We start from the raw sequence: 21,687 nt of genomic DNA, 5'->3' as shown, positions 1-21,687 counted from the left end.
TATTATATAAAAATTTAAGAAATTCCTCTTGTTCTTTTAAATTGTATAAGTACTGATAAATTCTTTTATCTTAAAAAAAAAAACAAATTGTAAAGTAAGCTTCATTTCACTTACTGTGGAAGCCAGCATGGATCCTCCAAACCAAACTGCATATCGCTGCATGTGGTGTGTAATGACTTGTACATCAATAGGTTTTGGCTATAAGAGACATAGTAAGATCAGTTCAATGGTAAATTCATACAACAATTTCTGTATCATTTAACCTTAGATGTACATACTCAAGAATAAGTAAATAAAACTTTAAAAGATGCGGGGGGAGGGGTACACATGGCAAAACAGAATACAACAAAAACAAATTAAGCTAATTTTATTATTTTTTTAGAAACATAACCACACTGAAGTAAGGGAAAGGAACTAACCCAGGTAATCTGTGAACACAGTATTATGGCTATGTCCTCAGGCTTAACATAAAAACTAAGCAAACACTGAACTCCAGTTAGTGGGTCTATTTCTCACAGTGGTATGGATTAATAATTCTGAAACTACTATATACGTATTCCAGGATTGAGCACAAACAAATGTATTATAGAAAACAGAAGCCAGGTTGCTCACTGTCCGGGAAGAACATTACAAATATGGGAAGGTAGAAGGCTAGAATGAACCTTATGGTGTTCTGGAACTTGCATTATCAGTATGAATCCATAGTTTTTAATTTATATAAATAGAGCCAACTAGATATAGATGGATACTCACACGTATCCTAGCTCTGACTGCCAAAAAGGCCTAGAAGCAGTGACCCCTCAGTAGCAATGAATATACCTAGTGTCCAATTCTTGGTTGTTGTTTTTTTTTAATTGAAGTATAGTTGATTTACAATATTGTGTTAGTTTCAGGTGTACAGCGAAGTGATTCATATATATTTTTTTCAGATTATTTTACATCAGAGGTTATTATAAGATATTGAATATAGTTCCCCATGCTATACAGTAAATCTTTTTGCTTATCTATTTTATGTATAGCATAAAACTTTGTTTCTTAATAGCGTTCTCCACTAAAAGGAACAAGGGTGCATTGAAACAAAATGGCTGATTACAAGACTGGAGAAGAGAAAGTACAAGATGAACCTGCAATATGTTGCTGTTCCAGAAAATAAGGAAGTGCCTGAAGAATACTGGGGCCACAACAAAAGGAATAAAAACCACCTTTGAATGATTCCTACTGGCCAAATCTGAGAAAATTTGAGCATCAAAATTAATAATAGTATAATGATATGTTGATATTATATCACAATGATATTAATGATACAGCATATAGAATAACTGAGAAATCAGGAGTTCATAGATATAACTTAATGAATGAATGAATGAGGTGGAAGGAAATACTCTTCCTTACAGTAAAGTGAGACTATAAAACATAGAAGAAATGACAGAATTTGCAAAATACCATTTGGCCGCTACCACAGTAATAACTATTTTAGGAAAGAAAAATGGATATTAAAACCAGTGGGTGAGAGTTGGATGAAAATCAGGATAGTTACATAGTCTGAAAGTATCTCCCCATAAGATTCTTATTAAATATAAAGGAAAAAATAACTTTATAATAGAGGAACCGGACAGACACTTAACCAGGTGATCAAAGTTAGCATATGGGACAAATCATATCATGTGTCTAGTGATACAATGCACTAAAAAGAATACAACATCACTTCTGTGGTATTACTGCCAAAAATGCAAAATCTGAACCTAATCATAACAAAACATCAGACAACCCCAAACTGAGAAAGATTCTGCAAAATAAGTTGCTTGTACTCTTCAAAAATATTAAGGTTATAAAAGATAAAAAACATGAGTACTTTTTCCAGATTAAAGGGAAATGATACCTAATTCAAACATGTGATCCTGGATTGAATCTTAGACCAGGAAAAAATAAAATAAATGTATTTTTTTCCTTTTTCTATAAAGAACAATAATAGGAGAAATTTGAATCAGGTCTATAACTAGATAAAATATTGTGTATCAAGGTTAATTTTGTTGATAACTGTAATTTTAGGAAATACACAATAAAATATTTAGGGGTAATGGGCCATCATATCTGCAACTCATTCTCAAATAGTTCAGAAAAAGGTATATGTGTGTATTTGCATATAGACATATTTATAAAAACAGAATAATAAAACTAGTATAAAATGCTAAAATTTGGGGAATCTAGGAGAACAATGTATAGGAATCTTCTTCTAGATTTTGCCAAGTTTTTTAAAGCATGAAATTATGTCAAAATAAAAAATTTTAAAACTTACATGTCATAAAAAGATCTGGCTTTTTTTGTTTAAAAAAAAAGCTGTTTGGCTGCCATTTAAAATTGGATTGACAAGAAATAAAGCCAGATTTAAATACAAATACATAAAGATGTTATGAAGATCTATAAAAATGACTACTGAGTAAAATAAAAGGGAAGGAGGCAGAGTACTCTAGTATACAGGTTTTTCCTGCCTCTCCCATTGCAGAGCACAGGCTCCGGATGTGCAGGCTCAGCGGCCATGGCTCACGGGCCCAGCCGCTCCACGGCATGTGGGATCCTCCTGGACTGGGGCATGAACCCATGTCCCCTGCATCGGCAGGCGGACTCTCAACCACTGCGCCACCAGGGAAGCCCTCTCATTTCTTATTTAGAAATATACAAGCTTAAAAATATTTTAAACATTTTTACTTTACTGAAATATTGTTTTCAAAAACAGCATTTCTTTTGTCATTTCATGTATTCGTAATGAGTCATTACAAACTAAACAAGTACTTTTTACTGTACTCCAAGGGATAAGTTTAAGATAATCAAAATTTAGGGGCTGAAAACAGCTGTCATGCAGTTTCGCAACAAGCAGCAATACAAGAGTGTTGTAGTTTACATTTAAGTAATTTTGAGTGACTGCGGTAGTCTCAGATGAAGCCCTCATTCTTGGTAGTTTTCCAAGTTGAATAAAATGTGTTTTACTTAGTAACATGTCCTCTGAATCAATGTTTTGCTTCAATATCACACATTTAACGAAAATGAAACAAAATTTACTGAAATTCTGTCTTATAAATACATAAAGCAGTCATCTGAGAATTTAAGGCTAATTCTGACCTTTTGCCAGCAAGCCCAAAATTACAGGACGCGTAACAGAAAGGTTGTTTTGCTGAACCACCAATTTGATTTCACACTAATGAGGCTGTATGGGAGAGGCTAGAGTCTGTGAAAGCAGGCTTGACCACACAACCGCCTCTCTCTCTCAACTATGCTTTGCTGTCCCGCTGTAAAAGGTATTTAAAATTTTGTGGACCCATAAAGAATATTATTGCTGGAATATGCAAGGAATCTACTATATATAAATTATCTGTTTGAGACAGATATCAAAAAAATCTCTCTCGTGGCTATAACCAAGAATATTTTCCAGAAATGTAGGTAATATCCTAGAGGAATGGAATGACCGAGAATATCATGAATATGAATCTATAAAATTAACCACTTTCCATTAGAATACCTCAGGTTCCTCTTATCTTTCTAAATAAAAGAAAGTTGGCAGACATTTTGCATTCCCAATATAATAATCAAGGCACCCTCAACCCTCCCACCAATAACTGAGAAAACCAACCTTCAATCTACCACCACTCAATTCCTCACTTAATTTCAGCCTGGCATCTACAGTTCTTTTCAAATCTCTTTGCAAGCGACGTCCGAAGTCCCTGAACATGGTTGAACCTCCAGAGAGGACAATATTCTGTATTAGTGGACAAAATAAATAAATAAATACAACTTTTATGTAAGAGAAAGAAGAAAAAATTTTAAAGATACAAGAAACGGAACTAAAATCCTATTATACCCCTTTGAAGAGAGGTGTTTTTAAATTTACATTCACCAAGAGAGAAAACAAAGAAGTTTTTAAAATGTATGACCTAGAATAACAATTTTGCTGTAAATACTGACCTTGTAGAGAGGACGTCTGACATCAATAGGACAATTCTGAATTACTTCATCTACAACTTCTGAGATAGGCTGAGTAAAGTCTGGATTAGCAAACTGAAAAGTAAATTGGACATATGACAGAGATTAGACCACTACTGACTTAAATATCAGAATAAAAAATTAAGAAAGCTTTCAGTTCAAAAATAAAAGGACTTCTAAAAACCATAAATTCTGGTCTCTGATTCAAATTAAAGACACTGAAATCAGAGATTTCAGAAGAAATCAAATTAAAATAATGACCATATATACCATTTCATAACCACCAGAATAGCAAACATGTAAAGCCAAACATACTATGAGCTGGCAAAAATCTGTGCAACACTTTACAATGCTGATGAGAATATACATTGATATAAACACTCTGGAGAACAATTTGGCAACATCTAATAAAATTTAAAATGTACCACTACTAACTCCACTTCTTATAACAAACCCCAAAGAAACTCCCACACATGTGCTATTACATAAAGGCATAAAATTATAGCAGCTTTGCTTTTAAGAGTAAAAACAACCCAGAAGTCCACCAGCAGGGTATGAAATAAATAAAATGCTGTGCCGTCAATCCTCATTATTCATGGATTTGGTTATCTGCAAATCTGCCTACTCGCTAAAGTTATTTGTAACCCTGAAATCTGTATCTGCGGTGCTTTCACATGGACATGCGCATGTGCAGAGCTGCGAAAACTGGAGCTGACATTCACATTCACAGCTCAGGTGGAACCAGGCAACGCTCTGCCTTCTTGTTTCAGCTTTTATACTACAAATAAGTCTCCTTTTCATGATCTCTTAGTGCCACAGTTTTCCCATTTTTGTCGGTGATTTTGCTGTTTAAAAATGACCCCCAAGGATAGTGTGAAGTACTGTCTGCTGCTCCTAAAGCACAAGAAGGCCGTGATGTGCCTTATGGAGAAAATACAGTGTTAGATAAGTTTCATTTAGGCACGAATTATATAGTGCTGTTGACCCTGAGCTCAATGTTAATAAATCAATAATATCTATTTTAAAATGTGTCTTTAAACAGAAACACACATAAAACAAGGTTACGTGTTTCAGTGACAAAAATGTTGTAGCCTGAGCCTCACAGGACCCTAACTCTGCATTTCCCTTAGGAGCAGTGGCTCAGCATTCACTAATTCAGTGTTTACAGCAACTTTATATAACATCTACTGTGAATAACAAGAATGAACTGTATTATTCACAGGATGATATACTCATAGTCAAAATAAACAATTTCCAAATAGTGACACGCATTTTTTAAAACTTGAATGATTCCATATATGCAAATTTTTTAAAATATATTTTCTTATGGATACATGTACATTTAAAAACATAGACTGGAAACACACTAAATTCATGACTGTGATTACCTCAGGAGGAAGAAAGGATGAAAAGGAAGTAGAGAAAGGAAAGGGTCTGAGGAAGGTATTCTTTCTGTAGTTAATTTCACTTAAAAAATATATGAAAAATGTTAAAATATTAGTTATGTGTTTATTTGGGGTGGTTAAGTACATGTGCGTTATACATTTTCCAGAATATTTTTTTTAACAGACTGATTAGATGGGTAGGCTTGAGATGGAAAGTTGCTTGACAATTTAAACTATTACAGAAATGGAATGAGGTTAAAGATAATAAATAATTTTAAATTTAATTTTTATATATAACAAAGAGGTCTGATACAAGGAGAAACAATATTAGGGAAAGCTTCCTTTTTACCCATCATTTATTTTTATATGCATGCCTATAGCCCTCCTACATCAGGCTGTATATTTCCTGAGAGGAACCACAAAAAAGAAAAACATAAAGAAGTTTTCAAATGCTGGATCTCAGAATTTAACTTGTATTCCGAAACAAAGATCTCATTTTACCAAAATTTTTCAAAAATATGTGTAAGTTGCCATGTCGTTAAAATTGGAAAGGAAATGCTAGAAGGGATTTTTCCTAGATTAAAATAAAAGGTCAGAATCTAGCTCTAATTTGTCAAAAATAAATAGGTGTACTTTATTAAAATGAACACAATTTAAAATATTGTCTAGAAAATGAGCTGCCAACAACCTCTCTTGGCCTCTCATTTTTAGAATTAGGTTGTCTTAATGGGAGAGACAACATTCCTTTGTTCATTAAACTGATTCCATAGCTTGACTGATAATTATCAGGCATGTGTCAGGTTCTTACAATTTTTTAAATTAGTTTTAAGTTATTTAGAGAGTAGGCACGCAATGGAGAGATTTAATGTTACCTGAGTAATGAAGCATAATGACAGAAAATATTTTAATTTACATAAAGTAAAATACCACTAACAAAGGTTCTACTGACCTCTACTACCACAGTAAGAGAAAAGAAACTGGAGTCAAAATCTGATTTTCTGAAACATGCTGATGAGTGTTTATAACCCCTAACAGGGTTAGAAGTGGGTATAAAAATGTGGCTCATACTGAGTCTCAAGAACCCAACCTACAGATTAGGGAATGTTTTATCTGTCAGAGGTGGTCTGTATTGTATTCTGTGGAAAAATGGGAAAATATAGCTCAACTTGGCTGCCTTCCTATGCCATTTATAGGCAAGCTCAGGTTACAGGCAGGGACTGGCTTAGCTGACGGTTAACTGGAATGAGCAGAACTGGAATCCTGAAAATGTTATCTTATCAACTTATTGATATAAAACTTTCAAATTCTCTTCGTGGTTCTTTGTTAGCCATTTCTTCAGTATTCACCTAAAACAATAATGTATAGACACACACATGCACATGAGATTAACCTTCCTGTAATTATTTTTCTACCTTTAAGACAGTTTGTCTGCTATACCACGAGCAAGCAAAAGGCAGGGATAGGGTCATTCATTCCTGTGCTATGTACCTGTATGTCCTCCTCACAGTAATTTTTAATCAGGAATATACAAAAGAAAATATTTATAAACCTTTAAGTATTCACATACCCTGGGATCTACCCACAGAATTCCTGATTTAGGAAGAAATGGAGTCTGATTTGAAAGTATCCTTTGAAAAAGCTCACGGACTGCTGTGCTGCAGAACCCCAGGTGAGAGAGAACAAGTAGAATAATATACAGTAGAGAAGCAAGCAATGAATATTTCTTAAATAAATTTAGGAAAAAAGAATAAATTAACAATAAAGTGTTGGAGATTTATTCGATACTTTAATACTAATAGGCTCAACTTAGGGTCCCTATTAATATCTTTAGGACTTTTCTTTCACTTGCAGCAAAAGGATTAGTCCTGCTTAACTGCTCCTTGATCAGGTCTTAGTATTACTGCAAGTAGCTATCAAGGAAGAAATATCTTTTTTCTCTTCTGAAAAATTTATAGGGAATGTAGCCAACTAAAGCACAGCAGCCCAAAGAGGTTTGTCAAAAAAATTTTAATTTCCTTTTTAAAAAAAAATGAAGTGCTAAACCCATTCCTTCTAGAAACAGTTCTTTCTACTATTTATGATAAATTTAGCAGTTCAATAATAAATATCCCCTTATTCTTTCACACATTTTATCTTCAGTGTTCAATCAAGCTCAAATGCCCACACTTTCATCTAACCAAAACAAAAACAAACCAAAAACTGAGCAAATCCTTCAAATGACAGAAATATCTAAAATTACAGAAGAATCTTAAAATTAACTTGGGAAGTGACACAGTTCATACGATACAAAAAACAGGTCTGTTCTTGGAAAACGTGGTGAACTGAACACACACATATCTAATCTTGCTCTTTCTCTATTAAAAGCACCAATACGGAGAATTTTTTAAGGCATAATCCCCAAAGTATGGAGAGAACAGAACAGGAAGAAACAGCAACAATATTTGGTAAAACAGAATCTGAAAAGCAGATGGGTAAGACCATGCACTCCCCCTAAAACACTTAATAAGTCATCAGTAGGAAAAGCCACGAATCAAGCTGTATCACAAATCCCCCAAAGAACTAGCTGTACCTGCCAGCGCTGAAATTAAGTTAGAAGGAGGGCAGGGAGGAAGGCTGGCAGAAAGCCTCTCTGAGGAGCAGTTAAAGCCCCAGATTCCCTCCAAAGAAGTCTATCAAATGCCTCCTCATCATCCAAGGAGAAAACTAGTTAGCCTACACTCTCAACGGAATAAAGCAGAGTGCCAGGACTCTTTACACACAACTGAAATGAATGAAAGCAGCAGGATTTTAAGTGAAGGTATTCATGCAGCCTACTGCTAACACATAAATACCAACCCTCTTCCTCAGTTTGGCTGCCAACCTTTACTCTCCAGGCAGGAGTCTTCTCTGGGAACTGGATTACCCGAAATGATCTGAAGAAACACACATAGGGCTATCCTCCGAAGAAAAAGCCATAGTCAACAAGTCCTACTCACAAAGCTTAGATTTCCAACAGGCTGAGCATCCCCCTCCTAAATGAGTGATCCCCTAGAGTCTCTAGCATGTAAAATATAGGTACCAAAACAAAGAGAAAGGCAACTTGGAAGAAAGCAGAAAGAAAAAAACTTAAAAAAAAAAACAAACCAACCTCTGACTAGTATCCTCAGAGAGCCAAAAGATATGCAACCATGAAACAAGTACACGGTAGCATAAAAAAGGAGTATCAAAAGCAGAGGTAGGGGAAGTTCTTGAAAATTAAGTATGTTACCAGAAATAAAAAATTCAATAGAGGGTTCAGAAGGCAAAGTTGGAGAAATCATCTAGAGATCAGAACAAAAGCGCAAAGAGAAGAGAAAAATATCACAGCAGAATGCTAAGGAACAAAGCAAAGATCTACAAGTATCTATCTGGAGAGGAAAAGAAAAGGTCCTATACAAGGTTTAGAAATCAGAGCAGTTTTTCACTTCAAGCTATAATGGAAAGCAACCAAGCAGTAGCTTCAAAATGCTGAAGGAAAATAATTTCCAATCTAGAATTCTACACCCAAACTACCAAACAAGTGTGAAGATAAAATGAATACATTTTCAGACATGCAAGGTCTTAAAGTTTTCATTTCCCATGTACCCTTTTTATCAGGGACTCTACTGGCAGATGATCTCCATCAAAGTAAAGAAGTAGACAGTAAGAAAGGGAAAGACACAGGACAGAGGAAAGAGGGATCTAACTCTAACACAAGAGAGAGGCAAAGGGAATCCCCAGAATGATGGTGAACTCTCTATCAGGTGCAGAAGGAAACAAGTTCAGATTGGGACATATCAGGTGCTCTGGAAAATTAAACTGATGAAAAAACCCTATGCATCTGAGTATGCTGAAAAGACAGATTCAAAGTGAATTAATGACAATTATTTTAAAACTAAGTGGACAACTTATTAATGACTCTGTGGGAAAACAAAATACTAGACAGGAAAATATTTCATGGTAAACTACGTGGCTCACATCTAAATAAAATTTGTGTTCACCAACATATAGGCACTGGATTTTTACCTAACTGAAGTTACAATCTAACTATTGGGACAAAAGATTATGAAAAGGTACTGTTTGTGGTGGAGACAAAGGGAGAAAAGAAAAGGCAATCCTCCTCTTCCATAGCTAGAAGTTGACAGAAAAATATCTAAAACTGAAAAAACTTGAAGTTGCAATATAACCAAAGCTATTTGCAGCTATGGATGCAATCACCAAAAGAATCAACTAATAAAGAGTATACCTCTAGAAAAAAAATGGGGAAATATATACAGGGCACTCCTACTTTTTGCTAGAATTTAAACAACTAGGACTTTTAAACAATGTGCATATACATAACTAATTTTTTTTTTAACTTTAAAAAAGAGAAAAGAAAACAGATTTCTCACAGAAGAAATTTCAAAGAGAAAAAAGCTATGGAGACGAAAAGATGTTTCAAAGTTTTAAAAAATAATGAAGAAAACTTCGTATATCAAACAATAAAGATTACTTAAATTAATAAAAAAAATTATATATGAAACCTTAAACAGCAAGATATATTTTCACCCAGACAACTATCCCTTTTCTAAGCAATATGACACAACCAAAACATTTTATTTACATATCTAATGTTTCAAGGTTTTTAAGACAGTCAAGATGTTAGCTAAAGATATCTGTAAAGAGTATTTCACTCAAACGCTTCTTCTTTTGAAACCCAGGGTATCTCCTATCTTCCATGCTATTATCTATCTTGTGGATCCCATTCATCGAAGACTCTGGTTCAGAATCTTCCATAATACTCTAATTCCTGTCCTCAACTTAGGGTTTTAACATCTCTCTCCAACATTTCAACTTCAAAACAACTGATGTTCCTTAATTCAAGTGATCTTAAATCCACTTCTACTTCAGCCACTCACATATACATGGCCCCACTGGAAAATCTGCCCTGATTTCCAGCTACATGTGGTTCTCTCTCTCCATCCTCTGGAATCCCCAATACAATGACAGAGGGAAAGTACAAGGAAACTTAAATGCTCAAGGATGAAAAAAGGAGATAAGGAAACAATAAAATAATCCAACCCTGTTTGGAAGACAGAAAAGGGACTTTACATCCTAAGTATTTCCAGAGCACCCTGTAGCACCTTCAAAATTGCCAGAAATTGAAGGTATAAGAAACTACATAAGGAAAGAAATTATTATAGTGAACCAACAAGGGCCTACTATATAGCACAGGGAACTACTCAATATTTTGTAATAACCTATAAGGGAAAGAATCTGAAAAAAAGAATATATATATACATATATATATATAAATAACTGAATCACTGTGCTGTACACTTGAAACTAACACGATATTGTAAATCAACTATACTTCAATTAAAATAAAATACTAGGTGGAAAATAAAGAAAGAAATTGTTAAAATTCTCTAAGTGGAATAGTGACACCCCCAGGTTCCTTTCCAGACCTGGTATACCCAGGTAGTTAACTACAATGTCCATGAATAAATGAAAGAAAGAATATACGAACAAACAAAATGACACAAATGAAGAAATGAGGCAAAAATTTAGGAAAAACTAAATTTTAAGAGAAAAAAAATCACATTACATTACTACCTCAAAAACAAACAACATTCACGGGTATATTATAAATACTGTCATACTATTGATTTAACATTAACAGCCAATAACATGATAGGCAGGCTAAGAGAAAAGAGGCTCTAGGAACAAAATCAACTAAAAGGAGGTGAGTAGATAAACTACTTACATTGATATATCAAGAAACAGCAGTATAAGCACTGTATTTTGAAATCTGGAAGTAATTACCAAGAGTAATGGCTACGTAAGAGCTAGTGGCTGCTCTGCACATCACTGTCAGTGTTATCTGACTTTTAAAACCATGTGCACATAGCCTTTTTAATTTAAAGAACTGCAAAGCAAATGTGCTGTCTAAAATCTGAAAACTCCTGTACACTTGTCTGACAACAGTGCCCTATCCTTCTGGCGCTCACTCTTTTGCTCCCCGTTTCCAACTATATGCCAATTCATCATGACCTCCAACCCTTGCCGGTATCCCTCACTATCTCTAAGTAATTCAGCCTTCCGGATTCCCTCTCTTCTCTGAGCTGCACCACTTTAACCTCTTGCCTTGGCAAAGCCCTTTGCTCCTCTCCCAAAACTGCCTGGTGGGGTGGGGCAGGGGGCGGGGACGACACCATTCTATGACTACAAGCTCTGAGTATCTAATTTCAGTGGTGCCCCACGACTAGAAATACAGTCACCTTCTCAATTCTCCTCAAGAGTGATTCCAAGTCACTGTTCTCTCCCAGCCCTCAACCTTCTGTCTGATCCCTTCTCCAACACAAGAGCTTGATTCCAGTTCATGAAAAATAATTAAAGCTATGAACTATGATGATAAACTTCTTCAGCTATCTGCCTGCTCCTCTAACCCTTTCCAGCTCCACATTTTCCTGCACCCACACTTAACCCCTTACCTGTCCCTGGAGTAACCCCTCTTAAAAATAAAACTAACCTCAGCCTTCTTACAACTGACTTCTTACCAGTTCCCTGTAGCCACTAAGCTTTTCCTTTATAGCCGCCTCTCACGATGCCCACAACTGACAATTCCCAGACCTTTACCTCTCACTGATGCGACACACTGCCTCTATCACACCATTCCATTGAAATTGCTCCTCTAGGATCACCGCTAATCTGGCTGCTAAAAACCCATGGGTATTTCTCAAATTTCCTCAATCACCTCACTGTACCAGCTCGCACTATTTAACCTCCTCCCTCCCTGAAACATTCACTTCTCTCAATGTCAGCACCACAGTCCCTTGGCTTGTCTCCTTCCTTTCTGTATGTTTCAGTATCCTCTGCAGGCTCCTCTTACTCTGCCTGTCTATGAAGTGTTAGTGTGCACTAAGGCCCCATCCTTCCCACTCCACATTCTCTGCCTGGCCAGTCTCCTCCTTTGCACCATATATGGTGATGACTTGACATCTATCCTCACACCAGGACACGTGCCCCAGTTGAAAACCCTTAGAACCCAAGTGTTCATTTTCAAACTTTTTTAAAGATGCATAGTAAACTCACCTCATTCTACCTTATCTATCTTATCCTTCCATTTTCCTAACTTCAGTGATGGCAAAACATTGAGTTGCTCAAATTACAAACCTGGGAATCATCACAGATTCTTCATATTCTTACTCCCCTCACATCCAAGCAATCGGTAAATCATGTCCATTCTATTCTTACTCTCACCTCCTTTCTCATTCTCACTGACCTACTGACTTTTTTTCATCTGGGAAACTGCAATAAACTCACCTGTTTCCAACACAATTCATTCTGTTCCTATCTATCCAACCCAGTGCAACCAGAGTGACCTTTCCCATACCATATATAAATCTGTGTCATTTCCATGCTGAACATTTCTGCACAAGCACAGAATCCAGTAAACTCCTTTGCATAGCATTTTAGTTTCTCATTAACACCTATCTGGATCCATCTCCTACCACTCTCTTCCTTTGTACTTTATTATCTAGCTCTCTTACATCCCAGACCTCTACCCAGCTTATATATATATATATATATATATATAGTTCTCTGCCAGAAATGTACTCCCCTAACATACCTGCCTAATACCCATTCATCCTTTCTCAGTTCAACTGTTATCTCCTCTAAGAAGTTTCCCTGATTCTCCCAAGCAGACTTAGATGCTTTCTTCCCATGCCCTCACCAGATACATGCATTCATTAAGCAACTATACCATTTTTTAGATATTCATCTCTCATTCTTTCAGCTTGAGTAGAGCAAGATAAATAATTTTTCATCTTAAATACACAATGCTTAAACTGAGATCATGAAAACTGTATTCACTTACCACTTGCTGACTGAGTAAACAATATTAAACAAACTATTCTTACTGCTGAATAAGCAGAATAGGCATTTAATGTTATTAATTCTAATACAAAAAGTTCTTATACTAACTTACTAGAAGAATTTTTCATTATTAAAAGCTCATATTTCATTAATTTAATATAGCCTGTATATTGCTAACACTTCATAAAGAGAGAAGACTATTTTGCTAATAGTTAAATATTTTGTTATGATAGTCAATTGAGGGTTCTTTGTATAATGGTTATTTTATATGGGAGGAGGAGGAGAGAGTTCTAGAACATCTCCTAAAATATTTTATTTAAATGACCATGAATTTAAGGGCTCCCCACCCTCCGTGACCCCAAGTAAGTCACAAATATTAGATAAAAGTTTCATTTTTCTAAATGTATGAAATATGGTAACTGTTTACCCAGTTTTAACACAAAGGCAATTTTTTTCTTGAAAAATATGACTCACTATAGTATTTTAGTATACAAAAGAAAGTTCCTGAGATTAACTCCTCTGATATAGTTGACTGATATTTTCTGCTGAATATTTCAAAACAATTCCATCTAAAAAAAAACTTACCTCTGGATGAAAAAATATTTCAGGTCCCAAGAATCTCTCATATCCAACATCAATGGAAAATTCTTTCTTTGAGATAGCATTGATTCCAGTATACTGTTTAATCCACTTTGATCCATCTGTATCATACTTGTTAAATTCTTTTACTAAATCTGGGCAGACATAACTATAGCGCTCCTAGAAAAAGAAATGAGTAATTTTTTCCTCTTGCTTTAGGAAAAGCAAAACAGAATGGCATATTTTCAGTAAACTAAAATCAAATGAAAAAACATCTTCAGAAAATAAAATTAGCAAATTTAGCTGAAGAAAATTTTATGTTAGGATGTTATCGTATGTGTAGTAAAAATAAACAGCTCATCTCCTATACATAACTGAAGGTTTCACAAATGAAGAGAATAAGACTTAAACTAAAGAGCCAGTTTCTAATATTTCAGTGCTATTTCATGAAAATACTCATTAATGTCATCCAAAATTTTATGCTGTTTCAATAATTAAAGGAGTTCATATTTTAGAAAAAAGAAAACATAAAATACACAAAGAACTGGAGAATAAATAGTTGATATAACCAAACAAATTAATATAGTAAGAGGTACAGGTTATTAGGTATAAAATAAGCTTCAAGGATATATTGTACGACATGGGGAATACAGTCAATATTTTAAATGAAATACAACCTTTAAAAATTGTGAATCACTGTACTGTACACCTATAACATATAATATTATACAGCAACTAAACTTCAGTTTAAAAAAATTTTTTTTTTTTTTTTACATATATAGATCTTTAATACCTATCTGGAACAAAAGATTATGGGCTAAGTGAGCAAAAGAAAAAAAACTGAAAATATAAACTATTCTTTTTTACTATATCACCTGCAAGGCTGAATCACTGCATATTTGGATATACATCCTCAGTAAAAGTTTTCATCAAAAATGCAGTTCAAACATGTTATAACTTTCTATCTGCAATTTGTGGACTCCTGATTGCCAGTCTATTTCTTTTTTTTTTTTTTGAAGGAAAACACACATTTCACATATTTGTATACATCAATGATTCTATCCAAGATAGGTACAAATATTATTACTGATAATCAACACACATAATGGGAAAGAATACTGGAAAACAGAAGATAATTTGAGTATGTCATATTAGGTCTTCTTTCTCCAAATCTTGGAAGTAGGAATTACATGGAAATGATGATCCTTAAAAGACATTAAGACTGAGCACTAGTATGCTCTAGAACAAATCCTTGGTGTTTTTGTTAATTTTTAAACTCCAGAGATTTCCCAAAGATGTTGAAACAGTAGTGTTCATATTAATTTTTTACATATTTAATTTTGATGCCACCTACCTGAGGTGACTTTTTGCAACCATTTACAAATTCCTTTACTACCTAGGAAGTAGTAAATTCATTTTCATTCCTATTCTTTGATAAGCAAGGAAAACACTATAATCATGCAAAGACTGTCAAATATATGGAGTTATTTTTACCTGGGAAGTTTTGCTTTGACATATTTAAAACATATGTGAGACCCAATGAAATTTTTTAGGTATGCTGACAAATGATAAATTTAAAAAGCTATGTTAAATATTTTGGTATTTTGCACAGAGCCCTGGTGTAGCATACAAATTATTAAAATACCTTACACAGCCTTCACAATTTTCTTCTATGGGCCATATCACTTGAGCCAACCATTGCCTCTATTCTACAGCCAAATGAATCAATGACATCAAAAATTTTGTTTTAACAGAAAACTGCTAGAATTAAAAATAAAGAAGTCAGCGAAAATTGAGATGTGAGGACTCTGAACTAATTACAGGCATACCCCGTTTTACTGTGCTTCACCAATAATGTGTTTTTTACAAACTGAAATTTTCTGGTATCTCTGCATTATCAGATGACGGTTAGCATCTTTTAGCAACAAGTATTTTTTAATTAAGGTATGTACATTTTTTTATAGACATGATGCTATTGCCACTTAATAGACTACAGTATAGTGTAAATATAACTTTTAAATGCACTGGGAAACCAAAAACTTTGTGTGACTCGCTTTACTGCGATATTCGCTTTATTGCAGTGGTCTGGAACAGAACCCACAGTACCTCTAAGGCATGCTACATTTATTTTTACTAAAGAGAATAATCACAAAAATGTATGTTGAAGTCAGTTGGTATAAATGTTCTTGTATGTTAGTCCTCTCAAATGTGAAATGTGGTGAGAGCAAGCAAAGGGTTGATAATCTCCCAAAATTTCCTACAAGAAATACAGAGAAAAATACATGTAATTAATAAGAGTAGTGGTTTGTAACTGGTTAACGAAAGTTTTTTTTAAACTACTGTTCTTGACTTAAGAATTTTTCATGTTCATATTATAACGTGATTTTAATTTTTAAGTAAATTATATTCTTAACTTTTTTTTTTTTTACCTTTACTGCCTTAGCAGTTTCCAAGGATTGCTCTGGAGGAATTCCTACTTCTCGGTCTCTCAGCAATTGCTGAATAAAATATGTTATATCTCGTCCTGCGATTGGAATGTGCTTAATACAGCTGCCAATCACATACCCTTCAGCCTAGATGAAAAAGAAAGTGTCAAATTTACTTTCAACGTTTTCAAAAATCAGTATCACCTAAATTAATCATTAAAGACCAATTTCTCAGATTACTGTATTTGTATCCTTAAGTATTGCTTTATCCCAGGAGAATTCTTCTAGTCTTTATTCCTCAACTGTATTCCTCACAGTTAACTTAGCATAGAATTTATAATACTGTACAGATATTATGAACAAGAATGAACAAAACTTATGAACAAAGCTTAGATTTATTCTCCTACTGATAAGAGTTTACAACCAAGACTGAAATGACTCAACAACAAAGAAATAGTGAGTTTCAGAAGTATTAAAGGTTTTAGATAACAGACTTCAAATAGGGTATTAGTTTTAAATCTTCTATAATTTCAGCAAAAAATTTAGATTGCATTGTAAGAAATTTTATCATTAACCCACAAGCTGGCTATCATTTTCCTAATGAAGCAGGTATTAATTCTGCAGAATGAATTCATAAACTTACTAATACAACTCAGAAGTACAAAAATAATGCAGCAAAATTAAATTTCATTAACAACATAACATTCTTGTTTATGAAATGGTAAAATATTATTTGTAGTTAGACTGTAATAAATTAGAGATGTTTAATATGAGCCCTAGAGCAAAAACCACCAAAAAATAAATGACAATAACAAAGAAATATATAGCATAGCTAATAAGTTAATAAAAAAAGATAAACTGAAATTATAAAAAACAGTCCATTAATTCAAAAGAAGGCAGGAAAATCACAGGAATACCCAATTCTTAATATTCTTACTAAAACTCTTTCTTTTCCAAGTTGGTAACTCCTTTTTGCAAATTACCTATTCTAATATTAATTATCAAGATAATAATATTACTGCTTAATTGTGTAGATGTTAAGAAAAGACTGTGGTCAGGAAGAACAAGTTCAGATCCCAGCCCCATGACCTATGATTTGGTGATCTTAAGCAACTCAGTTATTTGCATTTTATAAATGAGTAAACTGAAGTCCTCAAAGGATACTATAATCTACAGCATAGATCTTGAGGCTTAAATGAGAATTTTAAATGAACATTTTAAGAATCTTTATGTATCTCTAAACAACATACATATATGCATTATTTAATCCTCAAAACAGTTTTATGACATAGGTCACTATTATTGTCCCATTTTGGAAAAAAAAGGGAAAAGAATATGTAGCACTAAGAAAGAAAAATATGCCAACTAAATTATAAAAAGCCATCAAAATGTTGGACACATCCTAATTTCCAAGATATTAAAATATCCCCCAATGGCAATAAAATAAAATGTAGAATATCCATACAATGACGTATTATTTGGCAATAATAAGAAATGAAGTACTATACATGCTACAACATGGATAAATCTTGAAACACTGGGCTATGTGAAAGAGGACAGTCACAAAAGAGTGACTCTAGGACTTCCCTGGTGGTGCAGTGGTTAGGAATCCACCTGCCAATGCAGGGGACATGGGTTTGAGCCCTGGTCTGGGAAGATCCCACATGCTGCGGAGCAACTAAGCCAGGGTGCCACAACTACTGAGCCTGCACTCTAGAGCCCGTGAGCCACAACTACTGAAGCCCACGCACCTAGAGCCGGTGCTCCACAACAAGAGAAGACACATCAACGGGAAGCCCATGCACCGCAACAAAGAGTAGCCCCCGCTCGCCGCAACTAGAGAAAGCCCGAACACAGCAACGAGGACCCAACACAGACAAAAATAAAAACAAACAAACAAAAACAAAAACCTGGTGACAGATGTTTTGAAAAGAAGAAAAAAAGACTGACTCCATTTATATAAAATATCCAGAACAGGCAAATCTACAGAGACAGAAAGTAGACTAGTGGTTGCCAGGGGCTAAAGTTACGGGGGGACAGTGAATGCTAAAAGATACAGGGTTTCTTTTTAGAGTGATAAAAATGTTTTAAAATTGACTCTGGTAATGGATGCACTTTATGAATATACAATGAAACACTGAATGGTACACTCTAAATGAGTGAATTGTATGGTGTGTGAATTGTATCACAAGGAAGTTTTTATTTTTTTCAAGAAGGGCAATTATTACTATTATGACATCAGAAGAATAAATTATGACATCTAATCCAAAAGTAGTCACTTGGAGGATGTAATCTTCAACAGAGGTTGCCTGATGCATTAAAAAGAGGAATAAGAATAATGAAAAAATAAAGTTCTAAATAATTTCATTCCTTACATGTTATTCAATATAACATAAAAATTACTTTATAAGATAAACCTTTCTACATATACGTACCCAATAATAATCAGAATGAATTCAAGTAGTCATTTTGATCTATTAGACACAATAAAAAACCTAATTTGTCATTAAAAATTGGAAGCAGAAAGGCTTTGGCAGAAAAATGCTATCTCTCACAAATAATCCAATCTGATGCATTTTTCTTAACATGCTTGATTAAATCCAAACCATGAAGCACAATCACAACTTGAGCTTTTTAATTCAAAAACGTAATTCCCCAGAAGTCTTTAATGGTCATGTACTTTTGACTAACTGCTATTTAGTAGATAACCTATGACCAGTACAAAATCTGTTAATTAAGGATAAGAAAAACTATCAACTGGCTAACATACAAACAGACACATCCAAACTGGAAAACTGAGTTCCACATTTAAGACAAGAAAGGCCTATTTCCATTCCAGATACTCTAATTCATCATTTCCTAATTATGAATTAGAAACTACTTCTAGTAATTTTCTAATTATTTTTAACAACCTAGAGCAAAAAAAAATCTGGAATTTGTTTACAAAGTTCTAATAATAATTTGAGCAAAACACAGCTATAGCTGAACAATGGTCAATAAAGTTTTTAAAAGGTGGCAATAATTCATATAATTTAACTTTTCCAGGTGTTATCTGATATCCTGTTCAGTAATTTTAAACTATCCTTACCACAGGGATGACATGAGTGACACCATCTCCACTGTCTATTACCGTACCGGTCAACGTCCGTTCTCCTACTTGTCTGGAGGTCCACGATGCAGCTAAGGCAAGAACAGCCTTGAACAAAAAGAAATATGATAGGCAAAAAAATAAAAACAAAGAGTTATTAGAAAAAAATTTTTTACTGGAGTACTTTATGCAATTTTAAATGTAGTATCTTTGGAAAGAGAATACACAAAATTAATTTATATTATACAATAAAATTGTTCACAACCTACATATTATTAAGACAACTTACAGGCTTACAGTAGTCTTTAGGGGCATGTTTACAAATTTTCGATATTTTAGTGGGGGCCGTTTTCCTCTTATACTCCCCCAAAATGTGGAAGACTAACATGAGATAGTACGGTACTAACATATCGAAGACTAACATGAGATAATACAGAACAGGGCTTAAAACTACGTTTATATGGCCTAGCCTGTAACATACCACAAAGTAAGGTAGAGAAGCACGCAACTACCAATCATCAGTTATTCAGTACGTAGATGGCTATACTAAGTATCACTCATAAGATTAGCTCCAAATTTTCTAAGTGCAACATGCATTTAGGAATATGTAACAAGCTATTTAACCAGAAAAGGCCACTGCACACTTCCAAATACTATGATTTAATGAGGAAAGCAAAGTTGATGAAATAATGTATTTCTATAAAAAATCTTGGCATAGGCAATAAAGTATAATTTTTCTATTAAAAGAGTTTGCAAATTAAGAAATTAATGAAGCTAGTTCATTTTTTAAAAAATTACCTAAATTTCATACAAATCCAAGCCTCGAACAAGATAAATAACTAATTAATTAAAATCAGAACTAAGCTGGCTTTATTTTACCTACTTGCAATATAATAGCTGAAAGGGATCTAGAAAGGTAACTAGGCCATCCTCCTATTTTAACACAGGATCACACCATAATAACTGTGGGCTAACAAAACTACACAGTAATTTATATACTTTTTAAGCATTTGTGATATGCCAGGTATCACATTTGCTACCACGTTAAAAAACAAGTAAGAAGTAAGCTCTGATCCTGAGGGATGGGAGAGAAGCTGTTCCATACAGATATATACACAAATTAAATGCAATAAAATATTATGGGGATTTGTGATATACAGGATACAGAGGGGCACAAAGGAGGCAGTGGTCAAATATATGTAATGGTAAGTCATTCAAAACAGACTACAAAAAAAGGACACAGTGAATGTTACAAGGCTAAATGTGTACAGAAAATTCTTGACAGAGTGAATTCTCAATAACTATCCCTTATTTCTGTTCTATAAAAAAGGTCTTGATTTATCCAAAAACCATTAACTTACTTCCTTTAACATCTCCCTTTTACTAACTAAATAGCTCCATTCCTCTAATACAATTTCTAAATTATCAGTTCAGGAGAGAACTATGATACGCTTTGAGGTTAAGAAAAATATACATATATTTTAAGAGTGAATTAAACCAGATTAAAATTTAAGAGTCAAGCTTATTTTGACTTATAAACTTGCTTACCTGTACAGCAATGTACAAGCCTGGAACATTGAAGGACTCAAACATTATTTCAGCAGTATATTCCCTGTTTTCTGGAGTATTCAGTGGAGGTTCAGTCTATTAAATTGAATAAGATTTTAAGTATGCAAGATAAAATTATTTTGATAAATTCATAGATAATTTTTATGTAAGAAATAATGTATTTTAAACATTGTATTTAAAAGTCATTAAACTCAGAGGTACAAAAAAAAAGACACACAGACCAAAAAAAACCAGTAGAGAACTCCAACAGATCTGTATGTTTATATAACTGCTAGAGTATAAAACGGAAATGTTTACACAGTTTAAGATGTTTCTTCAGTTTAAGTTATGTGACTGCATACATCATGTCACTTAGAAACCTGCGGGTTAAGTCTGGGCCAGAACACATCCCAATGAGGCAAGAAAGGACCTAAGGAACAGCCCTCAAAATCCTGGACTTCATGTTTCACTTATGCCGCAGGAATACCTAAATCATTTTATATTACCAAAGCCTGAAACTACATAAGACATCATTCTTATTAATCTGATTTGACTATCCAATCCTTTTTGTTATCTCAAATATTTTAACTTGAAGGGCAAAAGTTTAAACTTAAGAAATACAGAAGAATTATCTTTTTGACCTTGAGGTAAGGCATGATTGCTTAAATTTAATGAACATAAATTGCAAAAGGAAAGACAGATAAAACTTAAACTCATTACAAATAAAATCTTTTTATTTAACTTTAAAAGACACTATAAAAATTTTTTTAGAAAATTAACGAGGATTAGACTTTTTCCATATGTAAAACCTTTAACTTCTAAACTACTT

General features: G+C 33.9%; 1 protein-coding gene across 1 annotated transcript in view; it reads right to left on the bottom strand.

Annotated features, from left to right (window-relative positions):
* ACTR3 (actin related protein 3) overlaps window positions 1-21,687 on the bottom strand; it is a 57,246-nt gene that overhangs the window by 2,985 nt on the left and 32,574 nt on the right. The window contains exons 5-11 of the mRNA XM_022590658.2: window positions 20,859-20,954; window positions 19,311-19,418; window positions 16,226-16,369; window positions 13,803-13,976; window positions 3,958-4,050; window positions 3,626-3,751; window positions 115-198 (exon numbers count right to left, since the gene is read on the bottom strand). Coding sequence (XP_022446366.1) covers window positions 115-198; window positions 3,626-3,751; window positions 3,958-4,050; window positions 13,803-13,976; window positions 16,226-16,369; window positions 19,311-19,418; window positions 20,859-20,954 — 825 coding nt within the window. The remainder of the gene's footprint in view (window positions 1-114; window positions 199-3,625; window positions 3,752-3,957; window positions 4,051-13,802; window positions 13,977-16,225; window positions 16,370-19,310; window positions 19,419-20,858; window positions 20,955-21,687) is intronic.

The sequence above is a fragment of the Delphinapterus leucas genome, chromosome 8 (genome assembly GCF_059928025.1).
Source record: "Delphinapterus leucas isolate spDelLeu-1000000601 "Yukka" chromosome 8, BTC_Dleu_Yukka2, whole genome shotgun sequence".
NCBI lineage: Eukaryota > Metazoa > Chordata > Mammalia > Artiodactyla > Monodontidae > Delphinapterus > Delphinapterus leucas.
Note: the sequence above shows the minus strand (reverse complement) of the source record. Positions and strands in the feature narration are given on the sequence as shown.